The 22417-nt window shown below is 45.0% G+C and overlaps 1 protein-coding gene and 1 long non-coding RNA gene across 3 annotated transcripts in view; one reads left to right on the top strand and one right to left on the bottom strand.

Moving 5' to 3' along the window:
* Positions 1–1426: 1426 nt before the first annotated feature.
* On the bottom strand, positions 1427–16328 carry EIF3J (eukaryotic translation initiation factor 3 subunit J). Its single transcript, XM_090029359.1, has 8 exons — positions 16239–16328; positions 16052–16152; positions 7695–7758; positions 7333–7424; positions 6765–6879; positions 5668–5826; positions 4492–4565; positions 1427–2447 (listed from the first exon to the last, which is right to left on the bottom strand). The coding sequence occupies exons 1-8, from the start codon at positions 16261–16263 to the stop codon at positions 2316–2318; spliced, it is 762 nt and encodes a 253-aa protein (XP_089885485.1). The 5' UTR covers positions 16264–16328; the 3' UTR covers positions 1427–2315.
* A 113-nt stretch (positions 16329–16441) lies between these two features.
* Positions 16442–22417, top strand: part of LOC149851988 (uncharacterized) — a 30934-nt gene continuing 24958 nt past the window's right edge. For both annotated transcript variants that reach the window (XR_016439386.1, XR_016439385.1), the window contains exon 1: positions 16442–17007. This is a non-coding gene — a long non-coding RNA (uncharacterized LOC149851988). The remainder of the gene's footprint in view (positions 17008–22417) is intronic.

Below are 22417 nucleotides of genomic sequence, written 5' to 3'. Positions count from 1 at the left end.
GATCCGACCACGGAGCCAGTGGATCGTGGTGGAGCCAAGGCCACAACTGGCCAGTTTGGCCAAGAGGTGATCGTGGGATACCAGATCAAAAGGTTTTTTGAAGTCAAGATATATGACATCAATCTCTTCTCCCTCGTCCAGGTGATAGGTCACCTGGTCATAGAAGGAAATGAGATTGGTCAAACAAGACCTACCCACAACAAACCCGTGCTGGCTATCCCTTAGGATGTTAGCCTGGGCCAGTCCCTCAAGGATGGCCTCCTTAATAAACTTTTCTAAGATCTTCCCCAGGATAGAAGTCACGCTAATGGGCCTGTAGTTAGCCGGATCCACTCTCCTCCCTTTCTTGAAGATCGGCACCACATTGGCCTTCTTCCAGTCTTCGGGCACTACACCAGAGTGCCAGGAGTTTTCAAAGATCCGTGCCAGGGGCTGGGCTATGACGCTCGCCAGCTCCTTGAGTACCCTGGGGTGCAGATTGTCAGGGCCGGCTGACTTGAAGGTATCCAGCTTCTCAAGGTGTTCCTTCACAAGGTCAGCATTGATGGAGGGCAGGGGATCCCCATCACCCGGATCTCCCTGTCCCATAGCAGGCATGGGCGTCCCGTGTGACTGATGAAAGACCGACGCAAAGTACCTATTTAATAGGTTGGCTTTTTCCTGGGCGTCAGTTATCCCATCTGGTTTAGCAGGGGTCCAACATTGCCCTTGCTTTTCCTCTGGCTCCCCACATATCTGAAAAAGGACTTTTTGTTGTCCTTGACAGGGAATGATAAGCAATGTCCATTTGTGGGTCTAAACTTGTATTTTTAGAGTCATGAATGTGCCCAGCACTCCTCACTTGCTTTGACTGTCATGATTCAATATCAAGGAACATGCACCAGCTTCTCTTCCAGCAATATTCTAGTTCACTTGACTCAACATTCAATGCCACAGGAAGAATTCTTTTCATCGCAGAAATTACTCTGTTAACATCTTCAGCTTGTCATCATGGTCAGATTTAATGACCATAAGAGTCCCCCATGAGCAGGTTACTCATTAAGAGCATGCTTCCTCAAAATCTAGACTGTGGCTGTTCCATATCTGGCAGCCACTACAGATACTGAGGCTACAAGCCAAGGCTGCATCTCAAGACTTTCTTTCTGGATAACTCCCCTGAATAAAGCATAGCAAACACAGGTACATGTGTCATATGATTACAAAAAAATATATTTAATATTGCCACTCACCTCTCTTGTCTATCTGACAGACACCACCTGCGCTGGAAATTAGCCATCATGGACCATTAAGCATTTAGAAATAGTGACAGTATTACGAGTCGCCTAAATCAAGCAAATCGGCTCATCCTGTGAGAACATTTCACTTGGACCAATGGAGCTGTGCCCTCCAGCATGGACTCATATAAGTGCTCCTATAACACAGGCTGTGAAGTCCTCACAATAGTGATTTTATTAAATTAGTTGCTTTATAAAACATTGCAGATGTCATAATTGTTAACATAACAATTTGCCCAACTGTAGTAACTGTTGCAGTTTGCTAAGCAGTTTGGTTTTTTTGTAAATGAAAGAAAATGGCAGTCGTGAAAAGATTCACACAACCCATGAGAACAAAGGAAATCTCTCTCGCACTTAAACCAGGCAGTTAACTATTAAAGAACCTGTACAGCTGTATTAGTAGAAATATTCAGATGAATGTAAACGAAATTGCTTATACTCGAGATACAAGTCATTTTTCAAATGTAATTAAGGAACTGTTTCCTTGTTCTGTTCTAGATGTCAGGCTTTGAAATAACAGTGGGTGATGTGTTTTCAGGTGCAGTATCCTCACTCTGAAGTTAGCAGGCCCCTTCACAAACCTATTAAAAACCTCAAGCTCTTAACTCAATAGACAAAGCATTTTTAATACTAAGTGCACACCACGCCCTTGCTGCAAACTGCTTTTGTTCACAAGATAAATCATTCAAGGAGGTACAGTTAAGGCTGCGTTACTGAACTGTGCTGGTAATAATACAACTTTTGCTGTGTTGAAATTCGTTTCCAATTTAGTGGCTGTTACTATGAAACCAGATAGTAACAAGTAAAACATTATCAGAATTTAATTATACTGTGATTTATGTAGACATTGAGTTTCTTCCTTTTAACCCCCTGGCAGACGGGTATCCCAATGCTTTAGCACCAATGTGTCAAAGGGTTAAATAACCAGCACAGAGATACTGCACTTTTGATTGTAGCATTTGGCAGAATTTAAAGGAAAAGAAATTATGCTACATGTTTAAGGGATTACGGGCAACAGAAAGATGTAAGGGAAGATAAATGTCACATGAAGTCTTCAAAGTCTTGTACATATTCTCCATCATATCCTCCATAATCTGCCAGGTCATCTTTCATAGTAGCCTTCAAACCACCTCCAGGCACAACTCCTTTTTTCTTCTTTCTGGCTTTACTTTGCTGAGGAAAGACCAGAAATGTTTTGATTTACTTAAGAGTTCGCATTAACAGCATAAAATATTTCTAAGAGATGATGAAGTACCTGGGTAACTGGATTTAACTTATTTCAGTTCCCCAACTCTGATCTGATAGAAGGTGAACACTGTTGTCAACTGCCCTGCATTTCATACAATGGTGCTGCTGACTCCTACCACAGAAGCAACTGCATCTCAGTTCCCAGTAACTTACTCACAGCAAAGCCATGCTATTTCTGGGTCTCCTCTGCCTTCCCGAAGAGTGGCCTCATTAATCAAAATAGCAGCATGTATCTGCTGTTCAGCACAACATGGCTGGAGCTAAGGAGACATACTAAGTAAATGCAAGTGTAAGGTGTCTAAATGTTGTACTGTTACTGAACTAATAAGAGGGAATCATTTTCTTAGGGCTTTTATATGGCTGCCAGGCAGAGTTGTCTAAAACCTTCCAGGGGAAAAGGTGGTGAAATCTTAGTCACAGGCTCTTGTCCTTTACCCATTAATAATTCTGCCTGTGTGCACTCTTTTTGGTTATAAGGTAAGCTAACCTGAAATTCAAGTCTGATAATTTGCAGAAATAATGTATTAGAGGCAAGTTTGTAACACTGTAAATATGTTTTCTGAAGATGCTCTGAGTAGTCAGATGACAGTACTGTATATTACTAAACTGAGGCACAGGCAGTTTCTTGCATACTACTTTGAACAGCTTTGGGAAATTCTTTTTGAATGGATACAACAGCAGAGACGCCAGAACTGGTACAGAGAAAGTTTTGGATCCAAAGATATCCAGAGTCCACATTTTTAAGAACAAAATTTAAAGACTGAAGATTGGATGAAATGCAGCTACAAATGCTAAAAAACATGGTAGTAAAGCACAAGAAACTACATTCAGAACACCACTGCATCAGCTTTGTACGTAGAAAAAAGCTTGTATTTCTAAAGTCTACTTCTGTTAGAAATGTGCAGTCACTTCAATATCACAGACCTCAAGCTCCAGACTCAAAATATCAACTTGAGGCATGAGAAGGTTTAGTCTTCTGTTAAAAGATTTTTATGGCAAACTATGTACTGTTAATTTTCCCTGGCAAGCTACCAACTGTCAGTGGAGGATATGTTTATGAACATGCAAAGTTGCTATTAAAATAGGTTGTGCCCAAAAAGTTTCCCTTTCTCCAATCGCCTACCAGATTTGGATCACATGCAACAATGACTTGGTTTATTGGATCACATGCAAAAACAGCGGCATGTTTACAGAATATGCATTACAGCTGGCACACAGTGGTTTCCTTCTCAGACTCCCCCGTACAGGTATTGAAATCGTGTAATTTCAGTTGTATCCTAGACAGCATGGCTTGGATTTGACAATTAAAGTGTTTGCTTACCCAGCATTTAAGTGGATTTTACAAGTCGTTATCCCACTGGTACCTGGCTATACCACTCCTTGTAAACTTCTGTACATAAAATATTTCTCTACAATTTATGAATCGCAGAAGGAAACAATTATGTTTCGGTACAACACTGTCACTTCTTTGCAATACCTTTTTCACAAGACACGTGGTTCTTTGGAGAAACACCACAATTTAAAAGAACTAGGTAGCTGTTACCTGCTGCTTATATCACTGACCATGCTGATCTTAGTTTTTGCTAAAAACTAATTTCAAAGGTTTTTAATTATTTCTACAAAAACATTAACTGAAGATCTGGGGCTTCCCCACCATTCCTGAGCACTGACAAACAATCTATACTCCAGAATTAGTGCAGAGATGAGAGATGGCAAGATACAGGCAAAATACTGTTCACTTTAAAGATGTACTTTTTAAGTTTATGAGATTCAAATTTAGACCTAGGACCCAAATGTGTAACTTCCAGTTCATGTCTCATTAATATCTAATTTATTTTAATTCAAATATGGGACTCCTCCCCCTCCTCATCTCACCCCCATTTTTTACAAAGGCCACACTGTACAGTGTATATGGGGATTAAACAAGTTACACAAAAATCATATGGTTAGGAAGAAGCAGATGTCTTACCTTTTCTTGTTTTTGTTTTTCACTGCATAGCACTGTCAAAGAATTTGTGATCTTTTTCAAATCGTCAACTTCCACTACATTAGGAAGAGAGAGAGGGTTTTTTTTAAAACCAATAGTTTTCAGAAAATCATCATATCGCCAAAAAGGTAGGATAATTGCAGATTTTGATCCCAAAATTGAACAGATAATGGTGGAGTTCCCCCATGGGCAATCTTGATCCTCAGAACCAAAGTCCAGTAGTTCATAATCCCCTGACACACAACTTATATGTACTGAAATGTAAAGTTGTTAAAATTTTGTTTAAAAGAATTACTTAATATGGGAGTCTAACACTGGAGCACAGCCTGAGGAGCACTTTAAGCCTTTACCAGAGGTCTGTAATGGGGCAGAGTGTTTGAAGGCTTTTGGGAAATGGAGGCACCCAGGAGAAGTGGACGTTTTTAGGCACTTAAAGATCCAGCACCAGGTAGTCCTTCATGATGGAGGACTGGATCGTCTGTAGTACATAGTATATCACCACGTTCTGCAAGTTATCCAACCACCATAAATGTATATTGAACAAAACAGGATCAAGCTTTCATTCGGTATGAAGGACAGTACACACATAAACATAGGAAGAAAAGACATCTCAAAACACTCCTGGACCAAATATCTCGGCCAATCAGAAATGCAAATAGAAGCCAAGTTTACCATCCATTTTATGAGTCAACTGTAAAGCAAACTATATAGCTTTGTTTTAATGTAGTTAACTCTTGAATTCCAGAACACAAACTGCTCCCAAACTGACTTCACGTAACACTGGAAATGTCATTTGCCTTTCCCGCTGACCTACTTGCATTATACAACTCAGGGAAATGTTTTGCCACTCTTAAAAGACATTTGTGGGTCTGTACAAGGTTTAGATCAAAACAGAATTCACCTGTGTTTAAAATGTGGTCCCAAATTGGTACCACCACAGGTAAGCGATTAATAGAAACCTCCTTTAAAAAGATATATGAGACCTGATTCTTAACTAGTCAAAAGCATGGTCAATCAGATGGGTACGTTATTTAATATTATACCACGTAAATCACATTTCATGTTTTGCTCGATTAGCATGTTTTCAAATTTGGCCCTATTCTGTTTCCTGGAGAAATGGAGCCATGTGCTAGGAAATCCCTCTCAAATTAAACTTACATGAAATACATAAGTCTCGAACTAATGTTTCCAAAAAACTGGCATAATGTAATGATTTTTCATACTGTGTAATTTTCTCTTTTAACAGTTTGCCAAATTCCGTAAAGTCGTCTTTTGAAGATGGATTCATGGCATCTATTCCACAAGTGTTATTTACACCTGCAAAGAAAGACAAAAGAATCAAGGGAAGGTCTAGTGCATTTAGCTGTGACTCTTTGCAAGAACTGCGAGGCCACGCTCGGCAAATTCTTTAGCCACAAGGTAAGCAATTGCCACTCGCACTCCACTTCTTATCCCTACTGAAGCAGCACCACTGAAACTTAAGCTGCGCCTGCCAACTCATTTATTGTTTGGCTCTGCCATGCAAGACTCACTTAAACAACCACAGTCATTAAGCTACGTGGGATCTGTATGTGATTCTGGGGCAAAACTTTATCCTACATGTAATCTGAACTATCCACTGTAGTATTCAGTGTATTGTCTCTCCCCTTAAGTAAGGAACTGCAGGCCTCAAGCTCAGCGCTAAATTAGTTGGTCACTTCCCCTCTAACTGACAATTAGTATCTGGACTGTGGTCTCCATCCTCAAGCCAAACACCCACTGGATGGTTTCTGCAGACACCAGCTGAAATGACACAGGGAAGAGTCCTGCCATCTCAAAAAACAAGGGTTCAGTTAAATAAATTTGAATGTGTATTTTTCAAACAAGTTTATTCCTCAGCCATAAACCAGCACAGCTAAAACAATCTGTACCTTGTGCTTCACTGAGAGAATTGGCAAACACGAGTTCCCCAACCTAATTATGCCTACTGTTCTTCCGTATCTGCCTGTTCTGCAACTGTACCTGCTTTTTCAGCACCTAGCTTATTAACATATATAATGCTGAGCCACACCCAAACCGACAACATTTCTGAAGAGCAACCCAAATGATTAGAAATCAGTAGTTCTTTCATGTGTTACTCTATGCAATGCAGCTACTGACTGGAAAGTTCAGTCAGTCGGTGGGGCCTGCTGAAAATTCCTAGCAGCAGATACTACTTGTGGTATTATACCACACAAGCAACTTTCTTGGGTGGGTTCAGCTGTATGCACACTTACCAAATGTTTCTTTTGCTAATTCCAGATCCGCCTCCTCTTGCAATTTCTTTAGCCGTAGTTTATCTGCTACCTGTTCTTCTGGTGTAAGTTCTTTAGGTTCCTCTGGTACCTCTAACTAAATATGCACATATATGTACAAAAATAGACTGTCATTCAAAACTCCTGGCAATCTTGTGCTTACAAATGATTCATTACAGACAGTTACCAAAACCGATCTACAGAACTGAGGGGCTCTGTATGTCAGTTCACACTGGAGGCATGTCATTTATGTTTTATATGAGTACTGCTATGGGAAACTGCAATGGATTTTTCCATGCTGGTATTTCTTGTAGCTAACTGAGCAGTGTACTTCTGTTTGAAGCGGATCCACTTGAAATGCACCCTTTATTGCTAAGAATCCAGATGGTTCAGGCCTCAGGGAGGATGCATCAGGGCAAAGGTCCCCCAGAGGACCACCGACTACACATCCCAGGGACAAAACAACAAAAGTTGTTTCACTACTCCACGAAAGCTGGTCACCTATTTCCCACAGGAAGGTAGGATCTGGATGCCGAGAAGAATACCTTACCCTTTTTTTAATCTCCTCTTGCTTTTTCTTCAGTTGCTTTTCTTTTTCTTTTATTTTTTCTGCTATTTTCTTCTTTTCTGAAACTTTGGTTTCTGTAAAACAGGAGATCTTTAAAAGTTCTCCCCAACACTGAAGGTAACAGGAACAACATTGCACAACAGGGAAGAAAAGCGTCATGAGTAACCTTCCAATTCAAAATCCAGAGGTGCCCAATATAAAAAGCTTTTTTTTTCTGGCACTAATAAACCAAACATATTTTGGTGGCTCTGTCCCATTAATCCAGCTTTATGTACCACCAGATGCATCAAGAACTCTTCCCCATCCTACATATCATGAAATAGACTCCTCCCAAAAGTTCTCACCTTGTTTTACCTCAGTCTCTTTTACTTCCTCTTCCTCCTCCTCCTCCTCATCATCCCAGTTATCCTACCAAAGGAGAAAGGATATTATAATCAGAATCAGAATCTTAAACCATCAAAAGGTATCTGTGCAGAAAAGATTATCATTGATTTCAAGGAAAAAGCCAAATGGGGCTAATTCACATCTATTTCTTATTCCCCTCTCCACAATCCACTCACATCTTCCATAGATTTGGGTCGACAGGTAGAAAATCCTAATCTCCAATGCAAGGCAGGTATAAAATAAGGAGTTTTTTTGGTGAATGTACTGAACTGCTTCACTAACAAGTATCCATCATAAAAGGCAGCTTTGGAATTACATTTCCCAATAGTTCCTGTATCAAGCCCATAGCCCTAAACTGAAGTAAAGCTCATCTTTTAAGCAAGGCATTCCTGTCTTGGTGTAGGGACCTGAGTCAGAATGATATCACTGCATTCCTATTTAAGTCATTCCTGGGGTTAATTTCTTCCCTCATCGTTAAAAACCTCCAGCTGCTCTAGTCTGAATGTGTCTAGCTTCAGCTTCAAAGTTTCCAGATTTCACAGCTTTATTATGCCTTTTTCAGTTAGGCTAAAGAGCTGCCTACTCAAAAATCTCTTCCCCATAATCAAGTAATCTCTTGTCAAACTGTTTTATCCAAGAGACAGTAAGCCTCACCATATAAATCACATGTTCCAGAATGTGACAAAAATTCATGTCACTGTCTCCCAAACCTTTACCATTTTTTTATTGAAGCTCTAGAAACACTTACAATAATGCTGTCTGCAGCTCTACCTTCACCTCTACTGGACGTTCACCTACTTACTTATCATCCAGGGTTCATGTTGGCTCTCAGCCATTGCACCGCATTAGCTCACATTCATCTGGTAACCCGTGAGCTCTTGTTCTGTTCTGTCGCTGCTTTCCAAGACACTGTCCCTTATTCTGCAAGTATGAACAGTCTGTTGCTAGATGGCTCAGAGTAAAATGCTATATTGTTCAAGCAAACTTATCTTACCCAGTGATCCAAACTGCTCGATAGAACAGACCTGTGAGTGTCATCTGCAGCCAGAAGTGATATTATTTCATGATTGTTAATAAAAACCCACTGGGGATAATGTCTTTACAATTAAATGCTCTGACAGTAGTACACTTTTTTGATTTATACTACATGACATAAAGACCAAAAAAATAAAAGCACTTCATAAACTCCAATGCTTCACAAAATCTAAGTAGAGCAGTTATTTTATTAGCCAAACTTGTACTCCCAAGTCTGACAGGATCTGTTTTCCATAAAACCATGTTAGTTGTCAGAATGCCCCATTTTAGATCTTCACTGGTTCGTTCTGATTTTGCCTGAAGCACAGGTGGACTTGCAAAAACAGCAACCCTTTTAATTTTACAATTATATGATCTGACAGCAGTGCAATTCAGCATGAAAATGAATAACTAACATCAATCAGCGGCACACTATTAGTATACGCAAAAACTAAGACTTCTAGTTTTAACTGTGATTTGCTAGTTAGAGTAGCAGCCAACATACCCAAATTCACTTACACACATTTCACACTGATCTAGGCAAGAGACTCAAAAGAGGGCACACCAATAAAGATTTTCTTGGCCGATACCGATAGCCATTATATTAACCAGCTATATCAGCCAATACCAATCCCATAACCGATTTACAGGAATGCAGCCTGGCAGCTTGGAGAGCAGTGTCCTCCTGGTAAGTCTGTGGGGAAGTGGGGAGAAGGGGCATGGGGGGGGGGGGGCGGGCAGACAGAGGCCCTGGTGGTGAGGGAGGGAGCAGGGTAGGGACTGGGGTGCTGCCCAGCCTGGGCAATCAATGCAACCCCAGGGCTGAGAGCAAGATGGAGCCGTAGGCAGCTCATCTGGGTTGCACGAGGAGGGGGTAGCTCCCTGCCACTGCACGCACCCTGTGAGGAGGCATGGGGTTCATGTGCCCCCAGATTATTACAGATTCACAGAAGTTTAGGGCTGGAAGGGACCTCTTGAGATCATCGGGTCCAGCCCCCCTGCTCTGGGCAGGAAAGACTGCAAGGGTCAAATAACCCCAGCAAAGTGTGCAATCAAAAACTACCCACAGAGGAACTTGAACCTTCAATCTCTTGATCCAAAGTCAGATGCCTTATCCATTAGGCCATGTGATCAGCTGTGTTTGTGGATGGGGTGAGGGTAGGCTGCCCACAGCGGGCTCAGGGCCAGGGGCAGCACCAGCCTCGTCCCAGCAGGGACACAGCTGGGAGCTGGGCAGGATCAGCTGTGCGAGATACATGGCAGCAGCGATGCTGGAAGGGGTGGCTACTGGAAGGGGTGCTGGAAAGGAATTGGGGGGTGGCCTGTGGCTATCCCAAAAGCCTTTCCAAGCATCACCCCTGCTTGGGCGCCCACCCCTGCTGCCCTTCCCTTGGGAACCCTGCCTGTTCCTCCCAAGGGAAAGACAGCAGAGCAGAATGTCTCGAGCAGAGGTGGGGGGCCTTGGGGAGCTCCAGCCACCCCAAAATTCCCCGTAGCCACCCCTCACCCCACACAGCTGAGCCCACTCCACTTACAGCCCCTGGCCCTGAGCCCAGTAAGCAGCCCACCTCTGCCCTGCGCACAAATCCAGAGGCCACATGCCCCCATGTTTCCCCCTGGGGGTTCACACAGCTGGCATCCACCCCCGCACCCCCCCAGACAAGCCACCCATGGCTTTGTCCTGCTCCCAGCCCTAGGGTTGCATTTACTGCCCTGGCTGGGCAGCATCTACCCCTGTCCCAGCCCCACTCCCTTCCTCACCATGGGGGCCTCAATCTGCACTGCCCCTACACCCATTCCCCCCTACAGACCTACCAGCAGGATGCTGCTCTCCAAGCTGCCCAGCTGCATTCATGGCTGCATGCATGCTGCAGCACTGCACATACACACAGCATTTATTGCTGAAATTACTGGCTATACCAGCCAAAAAATAATGTTAATTTTCCTTTTAGCAGTGCTGATACAATATGGAACCAATATATCATAAAGAGTTAGGGTTGGAAGGGACCTCAGGAGGTCACATCTAGTCCAACCCCTGCTCAAAGCAGGACCAGCCCCAACTACATCATCCTAGCCAAGGCTTTGTCTAGCCAGGTCTTAAAACTTCCAAGGATGGAGACTCCACCACCTCTCTGGGTAACCTGTTCCAGTCTTTTACTACCCTCCTAGTGAGAAAATTCTTCCTAATATCTAACCTAAACTTCCCTTGCTGCAACTTGAGACAATTGTTCCTTGTTCTCAGTGCACCTCCAATTTAAACTTCTTCTCCACACTCCAAAATGCTGGCCTGAATTTTCAGTAATAATCACTGCCTTGGCTCACAGCAATCTCAGCTCCAACTTTTCCTTAGATAGCACTTTTATTACTATTGTAGGCACTGCTGTTTATAGGCTGCTTCCTCATTTGATCCCCTATCCTTCCAAGACATCTCTTGTAAAACAGGGTGCTGTGACCCTTAAGATTGTTAACTCATCAGCAAGCATTAATGGGTACAGCGGATTCATATCCATTCACTACTCCTGTGTCCACACCCCTTTCAAGCAGTTCCACTCTGCTCAAACTCTGTAATTATGGACAATTGTTTCTCTGCCAGGGATCTCTCTCTCATGCTTACCAAATTCAATTCAACATGCCTAAGAAACATGGGCCTCAGTGTACTGCACAGACCTACGTCTCCATTACATCTGCTTCAGCCAGAAAGACAGAATGAGTTTCCTTCTACTTACCCAAGAGCTGGATGACCACGGTTTAATTCAGAGAGAACTGACAACTTTGTGGACCTCGGAAGGTCATTTCCAAGACAAGCAGGCTGGGCAGTTAAACTATGGGCAGTCCTGGATGCCCTGGGAAGAGCTGCAGCAAGGAGTGCCTTTTTCCATCTGTAATTGTCCAGAGAGTACAATCTTCTCTCTCCAATGCACACCTCAACACAAGCATGGACCATTGTGGATTCACAAAATTAACCTGTTACAACACATTCCACATGGGCTTCTCCCTTAAGATCACTTAGAAGATGAAGCTGGAACAGCCTAATACAGCACACCTAAGTGGAACTGGAGCACTGGTCTAGCATGCTCCCAGTGTCCCATAATTTGCACGGGCCTCCAGTCAGCTTCTGGGTAGAATTCCACATGTTGCTTTAATCTATGAAGCTGGCAATGACTTGGTGCCTAGCTCACGAGTCAGCACCTTCCTTCCTCCCCCCGCCCTTTACAGGCTGTCACAGTGGAGATCTGCAGAAGCACAAGCTGGAGCAGCCCAATACAAATAAGACACTGCTGCTGGCAGGACACTCCCTAGCGTTGTCTGCCAGAACTCAGATATCAGTCTTCCAGTGAGGCAACAAACCCCTCATTTCCCCCCAGCTCTTCTCCAAAGCTGTTGACAGAGCAGGACTATGGTCTATACATTTAAGGATAGTCTTTTAACAGCTCTTACTGTACAGGACAGAAGCCCAAGATACATTTTAAAAACCTGAGTAACTTTCATGAAAGCAGTGTCATTTCTTCTAGAGTCTTATTTTTTTCATTGGTACCCTAACTAAGCACTCCAGAAGTGATACCTTTCCAATGTTGACACTACAACAGCTTCGCTGAAATCTGAAACTATTTCAAGGGCTTGTTTATATATAGCTGACTGTTCAGTTATAAAACTGATGCTTCCCTTTCCACATACATGATCCCAGGCCAAAGCTGCTAGTCACTGCTGCTTGTTACAGATCCACAGTGACTCTTCTATAAGTCTCTAATGCATGAAAATTCAGGTTGCAAAAAACCACCAAGAATCATCCTTTGTTATTCCACCATCAGGCCGTAAGAACAAGTTATCGCACTGTCCGAATCTCCAGCTAACATTCTTGATGGCTCCATTTCACACAAAAGTCATCAAAGCAGCCTGGAAGCTGCCCCCCTGTACTGTGACAAACATGTTTCTTAGTTTAGGCTTTGTTAAGCACAGGACTGCCCACAAGTAAACAGAAGTGTCTTGGCACTAGACCTGTCTTCCATATAATTTCATATTCCAGGTAACATTTCAGAGTAACTTCTTGCTACCTTAGGAAGACCTTAGTTATTAAGGGTCTGTAACTCTTAAGTTTCCTCAGCTTGCTACTACCATTAAGTTTTTATTCAACTTAAATGTTTTTTAAAAACCCACTTAAATCACCAGTAAGAAAACCTAAAAAATACCAAACCAACCAGAAGAGAATCTAGAGTTATATTAAAATAACCATACATGGCATAGCAGTTTTCACATTCTGAGACCATGATTGCATCCGGTTACAGCCCTTTAAAAAGAAGCAGACAGCTGGGAAGCAGCTAGGTGGCTACACATCTATCTGACAGACATTTTGGCATAAGCAGGAAGCTGTTGAGTGTTTCAGGGAAAACATGGCAGCAAAGCCTTGCTTGCCAGAACAGGTTTGGGGGCTGTAAAATGCCAATTCAGGCTGTTACCCCTCTGTTAAAAAACAGCCTAACCACTGTGCACCAACACAGAGTGTAGGTTATGCACATAGGAGAACAAGCGCATCCAAAAGGTACAAACTGTTCAAAGTCTATTTGTCCTTCAGATGCATTTAACTTCATTAAGATATGAGGTGCATTGATACATTGGTCCCATACTGAAATGGCACTGATATAGAGAAAAATGACTATTGGAAGTTGGCTTTTTTCGCTTGATGTGGCCAAAAAAAAGTCTTGTGCACACATGCAACCACAGCATGCATGCGGCCAGAAGCGCAGCCCGGAAGCTTGGAGAGCAGCATTGGCTTGTAAATCTGTTGCGGGGGGGTGCAGATTGAGGCCAGGGCAGGCACTGCACAACTGGGTTGGAGCATGGGACAGAGCTGTGAATGGCTCATCCGGGGGGTGGTTCTGGGGCAGTTCCCACTCTGCATACACCCTGGAAGGCCATGGGAGGAGTATCCCCAGATCTGCATGGGGCTATGGGGGGGCTGCAGCAACCCCAAAGTTTCTCATCGCCCCCCACCCCAATCTACCTCCAGCACCACCATCGCCCGCCCCAAGAGCCGCCTGGCCCAGCCTCCTTTGCCGAGAGCCTAGCACTACCTGGCCACAGCCCACAGCTGCAGCCTGGCCCACCTGACACAGATCTGGGAACACATGCTCCCCATGTGCTCCTGGGGTGCACACAGTGGTGGGAGCCATCCCTCCTGCAGGAGCTGCTCAAGGCTCCATCCCATGCCCCACCCTGGCTGAACAGCGCCTGCCCTTGCCCCACTCCCTCTCTCATTGTGGGGGCACCCCCCCCAGTGATCCTTCCCTCCCCGCACCCGACTTACCAGCCTGATGCTGGTCGCCAAGCTGCTGGGATGCATTTTGGAATCGGACTGGTATCAGCCGATATGGCTTCTTAAAAATCGGCCGTTGCTATCAGCCCAAAAAAATCTATCGGTGCACCCCTAATGAAGATAGTAGAGACCATTCACTTTGGTTTTTTTAATGTCTTCATTACAAGCAATACCTAACCCAAGCTATAGGCAACTCCAACACAATCATATGCTTTGTACACAAGCTCCAGCAGTTAGCGCAGACAATGGTGGGGCACAGTAGGGAGGCAGGAGGGGTGAATGCCCCAGGCTGTGCAATATGCTCCCCAACCTGGCACACCCTAATAGCAAGGTGCTCCACTCACCTGGCACCACCCTGCAAGATGCTTCTCTCCACCCCACCCAGAGGCCCCACCTCCATAAAAGCCAAAGTATGCCCCTATCGCCTGCTTCCCTGGCTGCAACCTGAACAGCAAAAGAAATGAAGCCCACAACTAGCAAGAACAAATTACCTTAATCAAGTTTAGAGTAGGACTCCTACTTGCACCCATGTCTGGGCAAACCAGAAAGGAGGAACGCACTTTTCATCATCTAGTCACTAATAATAAGACTGCCTACAGCAACCTCTCAGTAACCTAAATTCAGTGTTTAATTCTACGTATTAAGTTACCTGCATTCATTCACCAACATGCACAAAACAAAGCGGCCTCAACTTCAAATACAGACTGTCCCCTCCTACAGCTTGGAAATCTGTGACAGGTCACACTCAAACACAGGAAACAGTGAAATCAGCTCCAAGAACCACCTCAAGTCACTATGTTGCATCTCATCACCTAATCCTATGTAGCACTGAAGGGCTGTCTGGTTTCCTGGAGAAGGGGGGGTCTTAGGGCTAGAAGACATCTGCAAGGGCAGGAACCGTTTCTAATCAGCACACAGTGGCTCCAGATAGTCCCTTCTCAGCACCAAGCCGCTTACATCTCCCTTTGGCCATCATCCCCATCTCACTGCTTCTCTAGGCCAAAGTCCTGGCCAACAGATCGCAACGCGCACTTCAGTGGGGAACACAAGATTAACGCCAGCTGGAAAACCATAAAGCAACTCACTATGGGGAGACCCACAAAAAACTGAGAACAGACAGCGTTTCTCTGTACGCTGGAAAACGAGACACTTTCAGAGATGTCAACACCCAGGCACTGGCTCCAAGGCAGGAAGGTAGAAATAGGAGAGAAAAAAGAAAGTTCATGGACATCTGCCCCCAAAAATAGCCTTGCACAGTTTTGCTTGACATCTCATGTGCAAGCGTCCAAAGCACTAAACAAAGATAGCAAGGGGAGCGGGGCTCGCTTCTAGTCCAAACCCCCGCCCGAGACAGGGTCGCCCCAGTCCAAACCCGCCCGGACGGTCCAGCGTCAACCCCCTGCACCCACGTACAGACACGCAGGACAGCAGAGCGAACCCAACCCTGCTGCGCTGCAGTTGTCCATGAGCCGCGTGGTTCGGAGCGGTAGCGAACAGTGTGCACGATCGCCCCGGGTGGGGGCAGATCTCGCACCCGGTCCTGCCGCCTGGAAACCGGTCTGCGCGCGCCGACTTCTGTTCTCTCACACACACACACTGGACACGCCCCCTAGACACACTATACACACACTACCCCCCCAATACACCTAGACACACGTATGCACACCTACACCCCATGACACACACACAAATGCGCACCTACACACAACCCATGCATACCTACACCCCTAGACACACACATATGCAACTACTTGCATGTATGCAACCCTACACCCCTAGACACGCCTATACACACCCCCCAGACACGCCTATACACACACGTATGCAACTATAGTCACACGTATGCACACCTACACACACACGGCCCCGAGCGCGGCCCGGCCCCCACTCCAGGCAGGTGAGCCGGCAGCGGCCCCGCGGGACAAGACAGGCCGGACCGCGTTCGAGGACACGCGTGTCCCTCCGTCCGTCCCCACGCCCCCCCCCCCGCACCTTCACGTCGTCCTCCTCATCCTCGCCGGCCCAGCGGTCGACGCCCACGCCCGGCACCAGCGGTTTAACGGCCGGATCCGCCGCCTCGAAAGTGTCGGCGTCTGTGAGGGGAGAGAGCAGGTGAGCGGGGGCGGGCGGGGAACGCGAGGGGCCGCGGGGAGGGGGTGGCGGCAGGAGCGGCACCTACCCCACGAGTCCGCCTCGGCCGCCATCTTGCCTCGCGGACGGAGGGAGGGGAGGAGGGAGCGCCGCGCCGGACGGTGACTCGCCGCGCGGGGCATGCCGGGATCGCGGCGGAATGGCCGCCGGGGGGCGGGGCGGTCTCGTCTCTAGGGCCCTCCCCCTCTGCGTGGCTGAGGCGACCTCCCCTGAGGGGAGACCTGGGGCTGACCCGCACCCACGAGGGGGTCTGTGGGGCTGGGACAGCTCATAGCCATTAGTGAGCTGAGCCCCCCAAAGTTTTTAGATTAAAAAAAGTAACCCTAAATCCACACTTTCTATGATTTAAAATAAATCACCAGTAATACAGAGATGCATATATAGCCGCGTTTCATTTTAAGCGTGGGAAAATGTGGATTTTGGGGGGGTTAATTTGGTTGTTTTATTCCAAAACATTGGGATTTTTTCTTTTTTAATCAGAGGGATCCTGGTTTTCTGGTAGTTATGCAGAGTAGGGGCTGGGGCGGGGACCCCCGTTCCTTCCCTCAGTTTGGAGCTTGCCACCTACGTTGAACATCCCTGTGGGAGGTGCAGGCGGTCACCACAGGACAGCTGCCCTTGCCCTTGCCGGGCTGGGGCCAGCTGGGGGGATGCCAGCGGAGCCGCGGAGAGGGCTCGGGACAGGAGCAGCCCATCGGGAGAAGAGAGGACAGGCTGCCCTGCCGGAGAGGTTGGACCGCAATTTGCCAAATCCTGCGCTTGCTTCCCAGGTCGAAAGTTTGCATCACATCATCCAGGTAGGGAATCCGTTGGCCTGAGATGAAATGGGGTTGGCTCGCCTGTTTTGGGCATCTGGGTGAGCAGCCCTTGTTTGTGGTGTGAAGTCTCGACCGGCCCGCTCCAAGCAACCTGTTATTTTAAGTCCTTTCGTCTCCGGGTGCAGTCTGGGGTCCATGGCTGGGAGCTCCGTCATAATTGGCACTGATGGTGGCGGTGAGGAGGGTGGTGGGTGGGAGAATCAGTTCTTTCAGGGCAGGGGGGGTTTGCCTAGGCTAAAATAAAAGACGCGGTGTTCAACCATGAATCTCCTGCCTAATGTAACCAAAAAGTTCAGTGTAGACGCAGCGTTCTGCTTTGTCCCATGTGAAGCTGCTGTGGTTGCAGTCTAATGCGTAGCTTTAGCTACGACATGGCTTCATTCACCTGCACCTGCACCTGGCTGGGCCTTTCCAGCGGTGCTGTACTGACCGGGGTGTATGAGCTAACACTATGAAAACACACTGTTTTTACCCGGGTGCCCTTTGAATGTGCACCTTTACAGCAAGGGGTAAACCTGGGGGTAAACAGTTGCATCCATATTGGGCGCGTTGCAGTGTTTTAACTTTGCAGGCCTGGTTAAAGTGACATATTTTGCATGGACAATACTGTTGGTCATTCTCACGTGTGTTCAGAGAGAGGCAAGGCTGATCATCTAACATTTGAACACTATTACAGCCTTGGTCAGTAATATATGGTGTACACATGAATAATAAACTTCTTAATGAAGACAAGATCTCTGAGTCTGTGCTGGTTCCTCCTGTCCTCTGAAAAAGACAGAGGTAAAGGTCAAATACCTTAATATAATACATACATAAATGAACTTCTAGGAAGTAAAACAGTAAAGTGCTAGTCAGCCATTTCACTCTTACCCTTGCTCTCTCAAATGCAAGTTTCCTTAACTGTAAATATGTTGGCAGTATACGCCTGCAATTAGAACGGTATAGAGATGCAAATGTCATTCAGGGCACCATCAGACAATGTTTTATTGAGATTGTATATGCTGGATTATCTAAACCTAAAAGAAATGAACACAGAATCAAAGGAAGAAGTGCTAGATATGGGATGTAGTAGGATACGGGTTGACGAGGAATGACGAGGTTAAACGGTCATAAACTACTACAAGACCGTTTCAGGCTGGACATGAGGAAGAATTTCTTTCCTGTCCGAGCCCCCAAGGTCTGGAACAGCCTGCCAGCGGAGGTGGTTCAAGCGCCTACATTGAACACCTTCAAGAGTAAATTGGATGCTTATCTTGCTGGGATCCTATGACCCCAGCTGACTTCCTGCCCTTTGGGCGGGTGCTGGACTCGATGATCTTCCGAGGTCCCTTCCAGCCCTGATGTCTATGAAATCTATGAAAAAGGTACAAATTATAATTTTAAAAAATATATAGCCCTTAAATGCATGGAAAGAGTAGGCAAGTGATCAGATTTAAATTCATACGGGCAAATTCACCCGTAGTGCAAGCAGCTGTATCTTGAGTCATCTTTCCCAGGAGTCCCACCAATTTATGGCACATTAGACTGAAATTTGTTCCCTTGTCACTATTGTCCTTTCTCCTCTCTTCGTAGGAAAGAAACATGGAAACACAAACCATACCCATTTTGAATGTTCTTTTCCACTGAGCACATTAATACGGCTTTCAAACAGGGCAAGGTGTTGAGAAGAGCCAATGGCATTGATGGTGACTTAAAATGTTTGTTTTCGTACCAGCTTGTGCTGTCATCTAGTCAGTTCCTTTAACTGAGCAGGGCTGAGCTGGATTATTACCGATACTTGGATGAAAGACAGCCAGTGAATACATGGGTACTGTGGGAAGTTGTGTTGGTTATTAAGTAGCCGTTATTTTTCCTAAGCCAGAGGTATGCAACTTTCTGGCTCGCTGTGGGGTGGAACAACATGCCCCATGTCAGAGGTGCGTGGGCAGGTGCTAGGACTGGCTACCACCGCTTGTTGTCCTTCTTTTGTGGCAGCACATGGGGAGCACTTGCAGGCAGAGCTTTGCACTGCTGAATGCCACCGAAGCCCCATATCCATGGGCTGGATCCAGTGGTTTTGTGGGGTTGCCAACCCCTGTCCTAGACCATGAGTTCAGTACTGACTCATAACGCTGCTGCGCTTCTGTAGGCGCTGTCATTTGTGTGACATGGTATTTGAAGTGGCATAGGACTTGAGGCAAGGTCTCATGTCTTGACTGACTTCAAACAGTGGGATATCTGCTTTCCTAAATTCCATGAGTTTCAATTGTCTCTTGTAGTGCAGATTTTTATTATTTTCCATTTTAAATTGATGGCAGCATGTTGATGTGTGTTGATAAATGGTTGTTGCAGTGACCTAAAGTTGCTTGGACCTAAAGCTAGCCTGCTGAACCCTAGCAAAATATCAAGAAAATTATAAATGTAAGATGGTATTTAATAATCAAGAGTATCATAAATAATGTACATAAATAATAATGTTAGCTGTGTAAGTCTGAAGTCAGGCAGAAGGCAGGGGAGGCTGGCACCTTACAAACTAGCTGGTTCAGAGAAGCATGAGGTTTCACGGGCATTAGATGCTTGTGCCTAATAATTGGTAAGGGGTGTGTAAAGTGATGTTTTTTCTCAATAATTTTTTAAATTTTCTAAATATGTAAATTTAGTTTTAAACACATTGACCTTGAATTCTGGTTTAAACTATGCTATGAGTCATTATGGGGTTTTGTTTTGTTTTTTACTAAATTTAGTAAATATTGAAGTATGGCTAAATATGACTTAAGCCAATTAGCAAGCAAAACATCCTTTAATAGTAGCAAAAAATTAACTATATTCTTTACCAAGTCCTAGAAGTAGTGTATAGAAGCATCTGGATATCCATTAAAAAAAATATCTGCAATTACAGTTTGGCAGCATATACTGCCAGATTTTTTTTTTCTTTGAAAGTTAAAGTTATTGAAAGTTGAAAGGAAAAGTACCTCTCAGTGTCATGGAGGGATTTCATATTTGTAATGTCCTCTGAAATCTTTGAACATCATGTCCAGGGAATTGTAATTATACTACTTTGTTTTATTGTCTTTTTCTGTTTTTATAAGTTATTTTGTTTTCTACCATAAGCTGCCCTGAGCCTTTTAAAATAGAAGTACCAAATATTATTCTTAGTAGTTGGGGTGGAGAGTTATGTCCCTAAAATAAAATAATAGTCTATTCCACTTACCTATGCAGATATGTGTATATATGGATTGGATATGCTTAAGTGTACCGTTTACTTAACTGCATAACACAATGGCAACCCCAATTTTGTTGCCTATTGCTCACGTCATTACAATTACCTTTTATTTACATCTTGGTTAAGTGCATAGCATCTTTCATCCCTGCTAACTACTTTGTAACTCAGTTAATCACGTACCAACTGGTCAGTGTATATTGTGTAACCAATTTTATGTGCCTGAAGCAGTATAGGGAAAGCAGTGGCAAAGGGCTGCTAGCGGAAGTCAGTGCTGAGACTGCGCTTAAACAAAGTATGCTGAGCGTTCAGCGAAAAAGAAAAGGTTTCTCCAGAGCACTATGCTGTCGTATAGCTTCGAAATTTGAATTTGGTCCAGAATTTGGACTTTTTTTTTCCAGCTGCTCACTTAGTTCCCCCAAAGCTTAGAAGACTTTCTACCCAGTCTTTCACTTTGCCCTCTTGTGTAGCGGAATTAAGGACCAGCTGCAAAATAGACTCTCTCAAAGTTTCATGACAGCCAAATGCATGGTTCCGGTTGAGGAATATTGCTGTTCTCGAGTTTAAAATTGGCCAAAAAAAAGTCTGTATTTTCTTCCAGTGTCTCAGAACTTTTGTGAGGATAAGTCTTTTATGGTTCCTAGTTGTTAACTGGAGAGAGAAATTTCTAGACCCATGGGGAGCCCCTTGCCCTAGCTGTGCATCAGCTCAGGATGGAGCACAGGGTTGGTCTGCCAGCAAATGGCCCTGGGCCCAGCACATGGCTCTAGACCTGGACTTGGCCCATAGCCCTGAAGGCAGTGCACAAGGCTGGACCCAGCATGCAGCCCCAGTGTCTGTGGGACAGGTTGGGCCCTGCTGCCCCATGCCACCTTGGTGCTGGTATACTGAATTGGGCCCCATCATTCCATATCAGGCCCTGCTGTATCCCCAGTACGCGGCTCCCAGGGAGCTCAAACCTCTGGTATTTATCTGTACTCCAAGCTAATTTTTTTTTTTCCTTCTTAGGGCATGGGTGTTATAATCATGAACCTGTTATTTGAGGAAAATATCATATGCAGTTTCAGGATGTTATGATTGGCAGTCCTAACAGGTATGCCTATATCTATGGCTGCCTGATGTCCCACTCCAAGGTCCTTCTTTCAGTTAGTAACTGCAAAGTGTCTGCCAAACCCACTGCCATTCTAGTGCTGGTCAACTTAGGAAATGACAGTTTTCTATTAATATTAACTGTGTTAGCACAAGTGACAGGAGAATGAGCTGTGGAGGGAAAGATTGCTACACTGTTACATTGTCACAGTTGTGTTTCTGTTTTGTTTTTTATTCCTTTTTTAACTTGGAAATTATATAAAATGACATTAAATAAAATTAAGGTTGTAATTTCAAGCTGTCAAAAGTAAGGAAATGCCAGAATTAGTGTCTGTGCAACTTTGACTCTTCAGTCTCTAATAAAAGAGGCTGTGCACTGTAGGCAGAGAAGGGGACTGTCTTATGGTTAAGGCAGTTGCTACACAATGGGCAGATTGCTTAAGTAATACTTAGTGGGTGATCACTAATGATGTGTTCCTCATTTTCTTGGTATCCTGCTTAAAAGACCCTAGGGTCTGATTTGCAGAAGGGTTGAACAGTCATACCTGTAACTGAAGCCAGTTGGAGCTGTGCTTTACACTATAATTGTGTATTCAAAGCAAAATCCAGGCTGTCATTCTCCCCTTGTACTCAGCCTTGGTGAGACCACAACTGGAGTACTGCGTCCAGTTCTGGGCTCCACAATTCAAAAAGGATGTGGAGAAGCTTGAGAGAGTCCAGAGAAGAGCCACGCGCAGGATCAGGGGTCAGGAAAACAGATCTTACGACGACAGGCCGAGAGCTACGGGGCTCTTTAGCCTGGAAAAGCGCAGGCTCAGGGGTGATCTGATGGCCATCTATAAGTTTATCGGGGTGTTCACCAGGATCTGGAGGAATGTTTGTACCAGAGCGCCCCAAGGGATGACGAGGTCGAACGGTCACAAACTACTACAATACCATTTCAGGCTGGACATAAGGAAGAATTTCTTTCCTGTCCAAGCCCCCAAGGTCTGGAAGAGCCTGCCATCGGAGGTGGTTTAAGCACCTACATTGAACACCTTCAAGAGTAAATTGGATGCTTATCTTGCTGGGATCCTATGACTCCAGCTGACTTCCTGCCCT

The sequence above is a fragment of the Crocodylus siamensis genome, chromosome 15 (genome assembly GCF_052110815.1).
Source record: "Crocodylus siamensis isolate JL-2025a chromosome 15, ASM5211081v1, whole genome shotgun sequence".
Lineage (NCBI taxonomy): Eukaryota > Metazoa > Chordata > Crocodylia > Crocodylidae > Crocodylus > Crocodylus siamensis.
Note: the sequence above shows the minus strand (reverse complement) of the source record. Positions and strands in the feature narration are given on the sequence as shown.